The 14,970-nt window shown below is 51.3% G+C and overlaps 1 protein-coding gene across 4 annotated transcripts in view; it reads right to left on the minus strand.

Annotated features, from left to right (window-relative positions):
• lpp (LIM domain containing preferred translocation partner in lipoma) overlaps positions 1-14,970 on the minus strand; it is a 307,384-nt gene that overhangs the window by 45,929 nt on the left and 246,485 nt on the right. For all 4 annotated transcript variants that reach the window (XM_052017882.1, XM_052017881.1, XM_052017879.1 and 1 more), the window contains exon 5: positions 10,453-11,106. In XM_052017882.1, coding sequence (XP_051873842.1) covers positions 10,453-11,106 — 654 coding nt within the window. The remainder of the gene's footprint in view (positions 1-10,452; positions 11,107-14,970) is intronic.

The following is a 14,970-nucleotide window of genomic DNA, read 5'->3' on the forward strand; positions in this document are numbered from 1 at the left end:
TAAAGCCTCATAATTTGCCTTTCCCCAATTAAATATCTTCCTGTCCTCTTTGCTCCTATCCTTGTCCATGACAATGCCAAATGTTAGGGAGCGGTGGTCACTGTCCCCCAAATGCTCAACCACTGAGAGATCTGTCACCTGACCCGGTTAATTACTTCATACTAGATCTAATATGGCATTCCCTCTAGTCGGTCTGTCAACATACTGTGACAGGAATCCATCCTAGACACACTTAACAAACTCCGCCCCGTCTAAACCTTTGGTACTAAGCAGGTACCAATCAATATTTGGGAAATTGAAGTCTCCCATGATAACAACACTGCTTGCACCTTTCCAAAATCTGCCTCCCAATCTGCTCTTCAGTATCCCTGCTGCTACCAGGGGGCCTATAGAACACTCCCAGCAGAGTAACTGCTCCTTTCTTGTTCCTAACTTCCACCCATACTGACTCTAAAGGATCCTGCTACATTATCCACCCTTTCTGGAGTTGTAATCGTATCCCTGACCAGTATCGCCACCCCTCCTCCTCTTCTTCCCCCCCCTCCCTATCCCTTTTAAAACACTTAAATCCGGGAACATTCCTGCCCTGGTGACAGCCAAGTCTCTGAAAGAGCCACAATATCATAGTTCCATGTATTTATCCAAGCTCTCAGTTCATCACCCTTATTCCTGATACTTCTTGCATTTAAATGCACTTTAGCGCATCCTCCTTATTACTTTTATACCCTATACTCTGCTTCTCCTTCCTCAAACATGTTTTCAGTCACTCAGGCTTGTCAGCACTAACTGGTCACAGCTTTCGGAAGGATGATACTTCAGGAAGAAGAAGAGAGATACTTCCAGGGCAAAGCTGGGTAATATGTGCAGCTGAAGCCAATGGAAGGTTGTAGTGCTGGGGGGTACCTGGTGAAGTGACAGTGATGTGTGGGGAAGGCTGGTGTGGTGCAGAAACTGCAGCAGGTGCTCAGACATTGTACGCTGGATTCGATGACCCCAGCATGTGTCCACAGCACTGACCCCAGCATGCAACAACACCCTGGGAGAGGAAAGGGAAACCAGGGCAGTGGGGCCTGCTGTGTGGGGGAATGAGGCAAGCCTTGACGATGCAGTGGGTCAGGGAAACACTGGTAGAAAAAGCAGAGCTGAAATCACAGCAAGAGGGAGACAGTGGGTGAGAGAGAGAGAGAGAGAGAGAGAGAGAGAGAGAGAGAGAGAGAGAGAGAGAGAGAGAGAGAGAGAGAGAGAGAGAGAGAGAGAGAGAGTCAGAGAAACGGAGAGGGAGAGAGGGAGTGGGTCAGAGACAGAGAGAGGGAGGGTCAGAGAAACAGGGAGAGGGAGAGGAATGGTTCAGGGAGAGGAATGGTTCAGGGAGAGGGAGAGAGTGGGTCAGAGAAACGGGGAGAGGGAGAGGAGTGGGTCAGAGAGAGAGAAGCAGTCTCTGGATATATTGTTCTACACTGTAGGAAAATATTTCTCTAATTTTCTTCACCAGTTGTAGAGGCAATGGATTCAGCACCATCCTTCCTGAAAGCTGTGACCAATTAGTGCTGACAAGTCTGAGTGAGTGAATCATGTTGTTTACTCAGCACTCTCTGGACAGGGTAACGTGTCCTCCTTCGAGGGAGGAACGTCTGCATCAGCTGCCATGTTTGGCTCCCACCCATCACCGCCCCCAACACCTACCCCCAACCCTCCCCAATGGCTTCTCCCGATCCCTTCTACTGAACTCTGTGTTCCAGCAAAACATTGGAAGGAAGGGATGTGTGTTTCCCCCAATGGAGGAAGCTGCCCCCACCCCCAGCTCACTGTTCACCGAGAGAAGGAATCCCAGTCACCAGTCCATTAACAAAACACCGAAAAGGGAATAGGTTTTTATCTTCAGCTCCCACATAATACAGTTAGCAACAGAAAGGCAGCCAGCTCCTGCAACTGTGTGCCCCGGAGCAAACGAGAAGCAGGCTGCTTTAGACAGATACAGCCTGGGAAAAGGCCCTTTGGCCCACTATCTGTGCTATCAAGCATCTATATTTACACTAATCCCATCCTAACCCATGTTATTCTCCCACATTCTCATTAACTACCACTGTCCCAATGACTCCACCCCTCACCCTCACACCAGGGGCAATTTACAGCATCCAATTAACTCATCGATGGGGCCTGGAGCAGAGGGGACGGGGAGTGGGGTGAGGGGGAGCGGAGGGGCGTTGAGTGGTGGGAAGAGGACCGGGGGGACGGGGAGGGGGGGGACCGGGGAGTGAATGGGGAATGGGGGGATGGGGGAAGTGAATGGGGAGTGGGGAGGGGAAGGGGTGGGGGGAGTGGATGGGGAGGGGGGAAATGAGCCTGGAAAATGGAAGGGACAATGGGGCTGCCATAGGTTGGGACTCAGGCCCTGGTGTGCAGTGTTCACTGACCAGCACCTCCAGGACAACACAGTCTGACGCCCACCTGCACCAGAAGCAGCACTGCGTGGGGAATGTCCCCAACACCAACATCACCCCAGGTGGAAGGGTCGCCAGGAAGGGGTGTGAGTTGACACGGGGATCCCGCTGGGAACCTAGGGACATTGAGAGCAGGCACAGACTTCAGGGGCTGAATGACCTCCTCCTATGTGGTAAGAAAATATGAGAGATCAAATTTAAAGAAACAGTGATGGATGCGATTCAGTCTGGGTGAAAACCATTTCCTTTGCAAGCACTGACAAAGCCATAGTGCATGATCAACGCTGAAGGCAGGAGTGTTCCGAAGGCAGAAGTGTGAGTGGCTCGGTGCCAGTGTTGGGTAAACCAGTGTCCACGTGATGCCGCTGACTGATCGCTGACAACCGGGGAACTCAACTGGAGACAGTGGTCAGAACAATTCTAATTTGATAAAGAATCAGCTTAAACCCACAAGGGCAAGAACTCTGTAAAATAACATTCCAGTTAAGATGAAAGTGACAGACAACCTCTAAAAAAGAGCAGAAATAGTGACGAGTAACGCAACAACGTGGAGAGCAGCTCAAGGTGAGAGACATTGGGAGGAGGAGCAAAGGGGCAATGCAGAGGGAGTCAAAAGCAACTCACGACAGCCATCAGAAGCAACAGCTTGTTTTACTACTTTATTAGGGAAAACAGGGTTGTCGGAGTAACGGGGTCTGAACAACCTGGGTAACGTGACAGCTTGAATGAACACAGGGAAATGGCAGAGGCTGGATCATGACTTAGTGCAGGAAGAGAGCAGGACCTGCAGAAACCATCGCTGACTCAGAGACAAGAACTCATCAGCATCAACAGAATTAACCAATGCAGAGAACATACAGGCTTTGAAGTGTGACCCTCCCTCAGTACTGCCCCCCCACAGTGTGACCCTCCCTCAGTACTGCCCCTCCCACAGTGTGACCCTCCCTCAGTACTGCCCCCCCACAGTGTCACCCTCCCTCAGTACCGCCCCTCTGTGTGACCCTCCCTCAGTACCGCCCCTCTGTGTGACCCTCCCTCAGTACTACCCCCCCACAGTGTGACCCTCCCTCAGTACCGCCCCCCCACAGTGTGACCCTCCCTCAGTACTGCCCCCCCACGGTGTGACCCTCCCTCAGTACCGCCCCCGCCACAGTGACCCTCCCTCAGTACAACCCCTCCCACGATGTGACCCTCCCTCAGTACTGCCCCCCCACAGTGTGACCCTCCCTCAGTACCGTCCCCCCACAGTGTGACCCTCCCTCAGTACTGTCCCCCCACAGTGTCACCCTCCCTCAGTACCGCCCCTCCGTGTGACCCTCCCTCAGTACCGCCCCTCTGTGTGACCCTCCCTCAGTACTGCCCCCCCACAGTGTGATCCTCCCTCAGTACCGCCCCCCCACAGTGTGACCCTCCCTCAGTACTGTCCCCCCACAGTGTGACCCTCCCTCAGTACCGCCCCTCCGTGTGACCCTCCCTCAGTACCGCCCCTCCGTGTGACCCTCCCTCAGTACCGTCCCCCCACAGTGTGACCCTCCCTCAGTACTGCCCCTCCGTGTGACCCTCCCTCAGTACTGCCCCCCCACAGTGTGACCCTCCCTCAGTACCACCCCTCCGTGACCCTCCCTCAGTACTGCCCCCCCACAGTGTCACCCTCCCTCAGTACTGCCCCCCCACAGTGTCACCCTCCCTCAGTACTGCCCCCCGACAGTGTGACCCTCCCTCAGTACTGCCCCTCCGTGTGACCCTCCCTCAGTACTACCCCTCCCACAGTGTGACCCTTAGTACCACCCCCCAGTGTGACCCTCCCTCAGTACTACCCCTCCCACAGTGTGACCCTCCCTTAGTACTGCCCCCCATGGTGTGACCCTCCCTCAGCAATGCCCCTCCCACAGTGTGACACCCCCTCAGTACTGCCCCCCCCACAGTGTGACCCTCCCTCAGTACTGCTCTAAGAGTGTCAGCCAAAACTTTGTCCTGTGTCTGGAGTGGGGCGTGGTGACTGAGTGACAACTAACATCCTCTTTGCAGCCTCACCTCTTGAGTGAAGGTCTGTGCTTTGTGTTTCTCTTGGTTTTCTCATTCCTTCCTTTGTTGATAAATTCTGTCCGCTACCCTCCGACCCAGAGTGAGTGAGGTGCTGTCACCCTGTCCCGCACCCTTTCCGTGCTCAGCTTTGAGGGAAAGTGTTTAGTTGTGAGTGAGTGCTGGGAAGTTTTCTGCCCTGTTTAGGAGTTCATTAAATTCCCATTTGCAGTTGTTGTTGGACAGCGAGTTGATCAGTGTAATGAAAACCATCACAGTCACTTGGAGTGCAGCACAAACAACACACTGCAAAGAAAGCGACTTCAGCATTGCCAACACCGTCGTCTTTAGTTAACGAGCAGGTTGCCGGGAATAGCTGTTACATATTCAGTCTGAGAGTCTTTAACTACACAGCAAGCAGTTACCGCGACAAGCTGCCAGTGTATGACTCAGAGGCTCCTTCCTTCTCTCACAACCTCAATCTGGACTCGCTGCCTCTCCAGGGAATCACTCAATCGACACAACAAGCTCCTACACAAGGCTACTAAACAGAATTAATATTTCCTCCCTGTTTCCCGAGCCATGTACTTTGTGAATTAGGTGAAGATAAACTGCCCAACCCTCACAGGCAGTGACTTGAAGCATGTTCAGGCGACTGCAATGCCCAGGGAGGTGACAGGTATGGAGGGGGAAGGAAGGGTCAGCAGTGGTGGGGTGGAATGAGACGGCAGACGGGGTAATGAGGCTGTGTGTGGTTGGGGATGGTGAGACCGAGGAGGGAGAAGGGGAGGGAGAGGAGGAGTGCAGTGTGCGTGAGTTCAGTAGTGAGGGGAGTCAGGCTCTCTCTCCCCAACACTGCACCAGGACAGAACATGCTCCACAAGTTCAGCTCACACACACATTCTGGGCAGTACAGTGGTTCAGTGAGCGCAGCTGCTGCCTCAGGGCCACACGATGCAGGTTCAGTCCTGGTCTCCGACGCTGTCTGTGCGGAGTTTGCACGTTCTCCCCGTGTCTGCGCGGGTTTCCTCTGGGTGCTCTGGTTTCCTCCCACATCCCAAAGATGTGCAGGTTGGTGGGTTAACTGGTCGCTGTAAGTTGCCCCCCGTGCGTGGGTGAGGGGTAGAATGTGGGAGGAGTTGATGGGAATGTGTGAAGAGTCAAACAGGATCAGAGTATCAGTGGTTGGCACGGACTGGGTGGGCCGAAGGGCAGGTTTCCGTGCTGCAGACAAACTCACTGAGGAGATGAAGCCCTCACAGCAACACCACTGTTCCCAGAGCACTCACTGTTTTCCAAGGTACACATCTACAGTCATCAGGCTGTCTGCACCTCATGAATCACTGAAACCAGGTGAAACATTCCTCCTTTCCCAGTGAGCCCTGTAACCAGGGAACACCGTGAGACTCCCACCCCGTCCCTGGGACCAGGGAACACCGTGAGACTCCCACCCCGTCCCTGGGACCAGGGAACACCGTGAGACTCCCACCCCGTCCCTGGGACCAGGGAACACCGAGAGACTCCCACCCCGTCCCTGGGACCAGGGAACACCGTGAGACTCCCACCCCGTCCCTGGGACCAGGGAACACTGTGAGACTCCCACCCTGTCCCTGGGACCAGGGAACACTGTGAGACTCCCACCCTGTCCCTGGGACCAGGGAACACTGTGAGACTCCCACCCCGTCCCTGTAACCTCTTATCATCTTGTACACCTCTATGAAGTCCCCTCTCATCCTTCTTCTCTCCGAAGAGAAAAGCCCTAGCTTGCTCAACCTATCATCATAAGTTAAGAGGCATAGGACGAATGGACAGTCAGAGACTTTTCCCAGGGCGACAATGGCTAACACGAGGGTGCATAATTTTAAGAAGATATAAGGGGGATGTCAGGGGTAAGTTTCTTTTTACACAGGGAGTGGTGGGTGCGTGGAACGCACTGCCAGCAGATGTTGTGGGGGCAGATACATTAGGGACATTTAAGAGACTCTTAGATAGCCACATGAATGATAGAGAAATGGGGAGCTATGTGGGAGGGAAGGGTTAGATAGAGCAGGATAAAATGTCAGCACAACATTGTGGGCCAAAGGGCCTGTACTGTGCTATAATGTTCTACGTTCTTCTATGTTCATCTCCAGCCGTAGGCAAGATCCCAGAGGACTGGAGAGTAGCTAGTGTTGATCCTTTGTTTAAGAAGGGTAAAAGGGAAAATCCAACAAATTACAGGCCAGTGAGCCTGACATCAGCGGGAGGGAAGCTACTGGAGAGGATTCTTAGGGACAGGATTTACTCGTATTTGGAAAAGCGTGCGCTTATTAGGGACAGTCAGCATGACTTTGTGCAGGGCAGGTCCTGTCTTACAAACTCAATTGAGTTTTTTGAGAAGGTGACAATGATGATTGATAAGGGTCGGGCAGTGGATGTTGTCTACATGGACTTCAGTGAGGCATTTGACAAGGTCCCTCATGGTGGGCTGATCCAGAAGATTAAGATGCATGGGATCCACAGTGACTAGGTAGATTGGATTCAAAATTGGCTTGGCCATAGAAGACAGAGTGGTGGAGGGGTGTTATTCTGACAACAAAAATATAAATAGGCTGATTAGTAAGTTTGCAGGTGATACAAAAATTGGCAGAGTTGGGGACAGTGAAGAAGGTTGTGAAAGGATTCAGCGGGACATAGATCAGTTACAGACATGGGTGGAGAAATGGCAGGAGGAGTTTAATGCGGGCAAGTGTGAGGTGTTGCATTTTGAGAGGTCAGATGTGAGAGGAAAGTGTACAGTTGATGGCAGGACCCTTAGGAGCACTGATGTACCAAAGGATCTTGGGGTGGAAGCCCATAGCAGCACAAGTAGATGGGTTGGTAAAGACAGTGTATGGCATGCTTGCCTTCATCGGTTGTGGCATAGATTATAAAAGTTGGCAAGTCACGTTGCAGTTGTATAAAACTTTGGTTGGGCCACATTTGGAGTATTGTGTGCAGTTTTGGTCACTGCATTACAGGACAGATGTGGAGGCTTTGGAGCGAGTGGAGAAGAGGTTCACCAGGATGTTGCCTGGATTAGAAAGTGTTAGATATAAAGAGAGGTGGGACAGACCTGGACTGTTTTCGCTGGAGCGTTGGAGGCTGAGGGGAGAATTGATAGAAGTTTATAAAATTATGGGAGCCACAGATATGGTAGAAAGCCAGAGTTTTTTTTCCCAGGATGGAAATGTCAAATACTAGAGGGCATCGACTTAAGGGGAAAGTTTAAAGGAGATGTGCGAAGCAAGTTTTTTCCACAGAGAGTGGTGGGTGCCTGGAAGGCACTGCTAGGGGGAAGCAAATACGATAGTGGTGTTTGAGAGACATTTAGACAGACACATGGACAGGCAGGGAATGGAGGGGTATGGACCACATGCAGGCAGAAGGGACTTGGCATCATGGTCGGCATAGACATGGTGGGCTGAAGGGCCTGCTCCTGCACTGTACTGTTCTGTGTTCTATGTTTAGTCTTTAATATCTCCTGACATGGTCTGTGTGCTTTAGTTTGTTTTGTTTTCCTACATTAAAGTGCTATGTAAGTACAAATTGCTGTGTACATTTTTTGGTTAACAGATGGTGTGACCCGATCTATAAGGGGCCTGGGTCTAATTTTAAGGCTTTCCTGCTTGTTTTGGACTTGTACTGGAGGAAACATTTTCCACCCTATCCAGCCGACTGAATTGGAACTGCTGTTAACGTCCCATTTCCAGGGAGGTCAGTACAGCCGGTGCAAACCCCACGTAACCTCAGCCTCGCACTCTGGTGAAGCCTGCCTGCCGAGGCCGGGGTGGGGCATGGGGTCTGACCAAGCTCAGGACAGTGCCTGCTCATCGTGGCTTCGCTCCCCTGACATTCCTTCGCCTGGTTTCTGCACCTTAACACGGGCTTGGTTTTTAACAAATCTGTTCCCACCGAAATGGCAGAGCCCTGTCACCCCTCCCTGAGGAAAGGGACATGGTGACCAGTGAGGCATCGTGCCCACTGTGCTCCAGTCAGCATGACCTTCCGATACTCTGAGTTTTCATCAAATCCAAGTTAAAACAAAACATTCCTTCACAGGGCACCACTTTCACTCAGTGTTTGCCCTGGTCGGTCAGTGTCTGTGCTCTCTCTCACAGACACACACACACACACACACACACACACACACACACACACACACACACACACACACACACACACACACACACACACACAAACACCTCCTGCCAACCAGCCAGTGTGACCTGCTGTTCCTTCCTCTTCCACATGTTGAGACAGTTTCCCCTAAACTCAGAGTTATGGTTTTCTGTAGTGCTGCTCCTTCTGTCGGGGAGAAGTTCCACAAACACACCTCAATCTCCTGCAGCCACGGTGAAGTAGGACAAGGATCTAGTTTAACCTTTTTGGCAATGATGCAGGAGCCCGCCAATCTCCTGCTTCATGTACACTGGGGATCTGGGAGCAGGTCAGCAGTCCCTGTGACAGCAACTTTGAGGGTGATGAAACTGGGCAATGGAGAGCAGAAGCGAACAGAGGGAATGCAGCAAAGCTTCAGCACTGTGACACCGTCAGCGCCGTGTCACCGTCAGGACCATGCCGTCAGCACTGTAACACCGTCAGCACCATCCCACCGTCAGCACCGTCCCACCGTCAGCACTGTGACACCTTCTTAGGTGCTTCACCACCACTCCACACCTGGTCGGATGTGCAGTGAAACAGCAGAAAACAACATGGCTTCAGTTTTAGAGTCACACAGCACGAAACAGGCCCTTCAGCCCAACCGGTCCACGCCAACCAAGATTACTGTCTAAGCCAGTCCCATCTACCCACGTTTGGCCCATATCCCACGAAACCTTTCCTATCCACGGACCCGTCCAAGTACCTTTTAAATGTTGTCAATGTACCTACCTCAACTACTCCCTCGTTCCATATACTGACCACCCTCTGGGTGAAAAAGTTGCCCCTCAGGTTCCTCTTGAATCTCTCCCTCTCACCTTAAACCTATGCCCTCTAGTTCTTGATTCCCCAACCCTGGGGGAAAAGACTGCACATTCACCCTATCTGTGCCCCTCATTTTTACTCCTCTATATGACCACCCCTCATTCTCCTACACTCCAATGAAAAATGTTCCAACCTGCTCAACCTCTCTCCTTAACTGAGTCTCTCGAGTCCCAGCAACATCCTCATAAATCTCCTCTGCACTCTTTCCAGCTTAATGGCATCTTTCCTACAGCAGGGTGACCAAAACTGAACATAATATTCCAAATGCAGTCTCACCGACATCTTGTTACAACTATAACGTAACATCCCAACATCCATCTCAGTGCCCTGACTGACGAAGGCCAGTGTGCCAAACGCCGCCTTCACCACCCTGTCTACCTGCGATGCCACTTTCAGTGAACCATGTACTTGTACTCCAAGCTCCCTCTGTTCTACAACACATCCCAGGGCCCTGCTGTTCACTGTGAAAGTCCTACCCTGGTTTGTCTTCCCAAAATGCAACACCTTGCACATGTCTGAATTGAACACCATTTCCTTGGCCCATTGACCCAGCTGATCAAGATCCCCCTGTAATTATTGATCCCACTGAACACCACCAGTCACAGGCTTCCAGTCGAAAAACAACCTTCCACCATCACCCTCTGCTTCCTGCCATCGACAATCCTGTATCCAGTTGGCTATCCCTCCCTGCTCCCACGCGATCTGACCTTCCAGACTAGTCTACCACACAGGACCTCATCAAAGGCCTTGCTAAAGTTCATATAGTCAACAAACAATCAGCAGGAGCAACTCAGTGGGACAAGCAGCATCCGCAGTCTCGTGTCTCCACATTGACAACGTCCAACACCCACTCCTCATCAATCCTCTTTGTTACCTCTAGCAGATCTGAGACTCGTTGCCTCTTGACGTAGCTTGAGTTTGGAGGAAATGCCGAGCACGGTTGGGGCGGGTCCTAGGAGGGCCCCAGGATAGGATGTGTGCGTACCTTAAGTTGGTGCAGAGGAGCTGCTGGCACTGGTTCCATGACGTAGGGCTTCTTGGAGGGAGCAGGCTGGCGGTAGGCACCGGGTCCAGGAGCGATGGGGCTGTAGGCTGCCTCTGGCCTCCGGGGCTGCTGAGTGCCGTAGGCTGGGTCTCCAGTATATCCCCCTCCATACGCTGGTGCCATGGGCTGGGGGTCCTGGTAGCGCGATGCTGGAGTGTAACCGTAACCTGGGTCAGGACACCACGCCGGGGCAGATCTGTGGCCGGGGTCCGTGGAGCGAGGCTGCTGGAGGGGAGACCGGCTCGGCTGCACATTGTACTGCTGCTGCAGCGAAGACATCAGGTCTGGACCGGGTGGATGGGCTCCCGGGGGCATGAAGTTGGGATTGGGCTGTGCCGTTTTGACCTGCACATTGAAGGCAGGCTGGGCAGGGGTGCTGGCTGTGGTGTAGGAGGCTGGGACAGGCTGCGGAGGGCTCTTCGGGGCTGGTGCCATGCCCGGGGAGGTGTGGGGCTTGGCCGTGGTCTTCTTGGTGGCCGTCAGAAGTGGCTGAGAGGGGATGACCATCCTCTGGTGCCCAATCACGGGGCTGTGGGCGGCCGTGGTTACCGGCGCTTGGACAGCTGAGGAGCTGCCACTTGACACTCCGTGACTCTGAAACAGAAGCCAAGAGGTGACAAGGGTGAGGCAATTCATGAACTGCAGTGGGCTTCACACCCACACATAACACACACACAATACACACACACTCACATAACACACACAATACACACACACACTCACATAACACACACACAATACACACACTCACATAACACACACAATACACACACACACTCACATAACACACACAATACACACACACTCACATAAACACACACACTCACATAACACACACACTCAACACACACACACTCAATACACACACACACTCACATAACACACACACACTCACATAACACACAATACACACACACAATACACACACACAATACACACACACACTCACATAATATACACACACACTCATAATACACATAATACACACAAACAATTACACACATATCATGTACACATGCACATACATACACAATATATACACCCAATAAATACACACACATAACATAAACACACATAATATACACACACAATACACACACAGGTACATAGGCAATTGATACAATTCATCAACTGGAGTTGCCTTCTCCAGCACAGTGGTCATCTACACACACACACACACAGGTACACAGGCATGTGTTTGCACATCTGCATGCACGCACACATGCATGCATGTACATGGACATGCATACACGGGCTGCATGCTTTTACACACACACACAAGACCTTGGTGCTTTCCCATTTTTTAACTTTATACAGAATTTTGGCATAACCTGAACTGGCAGATCAAGGCCTGAATAGACAGGCAACTTTAAGATGAAGGAAAAGTTTGAAAGGGCAGACAGAGAAACCAGCATGCTGCCTGGATTAGAGAACATGTCCTATGAGGAAAGGCTGAGTGAGTTAGGGCTTTTCTCTTTGGAGTGACGCAGGATGAGAGGTGACTTGATAGAGGTGTATAAGATTATGAGGGGCATAGACAGAGTGGACAGCTGGCACCCTTTCCCCAGGGCGGCAATGGCCAATACCAGAGGACATCAGTTTAAGGTCAGAGCAGGAATGTTCAGGGGAGATGTCAGAGGTAGGTTCCTTACACAGAGAGTGGTGGGTGCTTGGAACACACTGTCAGGGGTGGTGGTAGAGGCTGATACAATAGGACCATTTAAGAGACTCTTAGATAGGCACATGAAAGTAGGTAAAATGGAGGGTTGTGGGCTGTGCAGGAGAGAAGGGTTAGATTGGTCATGGAGGAGGTGTTCATACAGTTCGGCACAACATGGTGGGCCAAAGGGCCCATCCTATGCAGTACTGTTCTATCTTCTATGTTCATACACCCTTTTGTGAGTACAAACAAAACCAAGGTCATGGATCCTTACCCCAGAGCAGGAACCGCAGCAGGCCTTTCAGCTGCTCAACCCTGCTCCACCATCCAGTGAGATTAGGGGTTGGAGACCCAAACCAGGCAGTCCTCCAAACATGATCTCAGGAATGGCCCAAACTCACAGCAAGACATGGTGTGCGTGTGCGTGCGTGTGTGTGCATGATGCAAGTAACACTTGTACAAGTGCTAATTGTTCATTTGTAACATTTGTACAATAAGCAAGTAACATGTACAATAACAGTTATAGGGAAAGGTTGAATAGGTTAGGACTTTATTCCCTGGAGTGCAGGAGAATGAGGGGAGATCCTATAGAGGTGTACAAAATTATGAGGGGTATAGCAAGGGTGAATGCATTCAGGCTTTTTCCCCTCAGGTTGGGTGAGGCTAGAACTAGAGGCCATAGGTTTAGGGTGAAAGGTGAAATATTTAAGGGGAATCTGAGGGGGAACTTCTTCACTCAGAGGGTGGTGCGAGTGTGGAACGAGCTGCAAGTGAGCAGCCACGGTAGTGTAATTATTACAGCGCCAGTGACCTGGGTTCAATTCTGCTGCTGTCTGTAAGGAGTTTGTACGTTCTCCCTGTGAATGTGGGTTTCCTTGTCCAAGTGCCTTTTACAAATGCTGTTAATGTACCTGCCTCAGCCACTTCCTCTGGCAGCTCGTTCCATATACTGACCACCCTCTGGGTGGAAAAGTTGCCCCTCAGGTTTCTATTAAATCTCTCCCCTCTCACCTTAAACCTGTGCCCTCTAGTTCACGATTCCCCAACCCTGGGAAAAAGACTGCACATTCACCCTATCTGTGGCCCTCATGATTTACACACCTCTATAAGATCACCACTCAATCTCCTCTGCTCCAAGGAATAAAGTCCCAATAGTTCCCATACATAAGTGATCTGGATTAAAATGCACACAGTATTAGTCCAGATGAAGGGTCTCGAGCTGAAACACCAACTGTCCATCTCCCTCCATAGATGCTGCCTGACCCGCTGAATTCTTCCAGCATCTCAGTTTTTTGCTTGATGAAAGTGTAGGTGGGCTTATTGGAGATGACACTAAAATTGGTGGAGCTGTGGACAGCGAGGAAGTTTGTCAAAGGATACAGCAGGATATAAACCAGTGGAAATGTGGGCAGGGAAATGGCAGATGGAGTTTAATCTGGACAAGTCTGAGGTGTTGCATTTTAGCAGTCAAATGTAACGGGAAAGTCTACAGTAAATGGCAGGACCCTGAGGAGCACTGATGTACAGGGGGACCTTGGGGTGCAAGTCTATAGCTTCCTGAAGGTGGCAACACATGGATAGGGTGGTACAGAAGGCGTATGACACGCTTGCCTTCATTAGTCAGGGAACTGAGTATAAAAGCTGGCAAGACGCATTGCAGCTGTATAAAACTTTGGTCAGGCCACATTGTATTGGTTAGTGTAATGCTATTACAGTGCCAGCGACCCGGGTTCAATTCCCGCCATTGTCTGTAAGGCGTTTGTACGTTGTCCCCATGTCTGTGTGGGTTTCCTCCGGATGCTCCGGTTTCCTCCTACATTCCAAAGAAGTACGGGTTAGGAAGTTGTGGGCATGCTATGTTGGCACCGGAAGCGTGGTGACACTTGCGGGCTGCCCCCAAAACATTCTACGCAAAGATGCATTTCACTGTGTGTTTTGATGTACATGTGACTAATAAAGGTCAGTTCTGGTCACCACACGACAGAGAGGAAGTGGTAGCAATGGAGAGGGTGCAGAAGAGATTCACCAGGATGTTGCCTGGATTGGAGAGTATTAGCTATCAGGAGAGGCTGGACAAACTTGGGTTGTTTGGTAGCTTGTAGCTGGGTGACTGTCAGGAAAGGGAAGGGGTATAAACCAAAAGAGCAGAGCACCCCTGTGGCCGTTCCCATCAATAATAAGTATACCATTTTGGATACTGCTGGTGGGGACGACCTACCAGGGACAAGTTGCAGTGGTCGTGTCTCTGGCACCGAGACGGGACCCTCAGCTCAGAAAGGAGGGAGGGAAAAGAGAGCAGTAGTGATAGGGGATTTGATAGTTAGGGGGGCAGATAGGAAGTTCTGCGGGAGAGATCGAGAATCCCGGACGGTCTGTTGCCTCCCTGGTGCCAGGGTCCGCGATATCTTGGATCGAGTTCTCGGTATTCTCAGGAGGGAGGGTGAGCAGCCAGATGTCGTGGTCCACGTAGGGACCAATGACGTGGATAGGAAAGAAGAGGAGGTCCTGAAAAGAGAGTTTAGAGAATTAGGTGCAAAGTTAAAGGACAGGACCTCCAAGGTTGCAATCTCAGGATTGCTACCCGTGCCACGAGCTAGTGAGGCTAGAAATAGGAGGATCATGCAGCTAAACATGTGGCTAAGGAGATGGTGCAGGAGGGAGGGCTTCATGTTCCTGGACAATTGGGCTTTGTTCCAGGGAAGGTGGGACCTGTTCCGACAGGACGGTTTGCACCTGAACTGGAGGAGGACTAACGTACTTGCGGGTAGGTTCAATAGTGCTGCTCCAGGGGTTTTTAA

Source organism: Pristis pectinata, chromosome 6 (genome assembly GCF_009764475.1).
Source record: "Pristis pectinata isolate sPriPec2 chromosome 6, sPriPec2.1.pri, whole genome shotgun sequence".
Classification (NCBI taxonomy): domain Eukaryota; kingdom Metazoa; phylum Chordata; class Chondrichthyes; order Rhinopristiformes; family Pristidae; genus Pristis; species Pristis pectinata.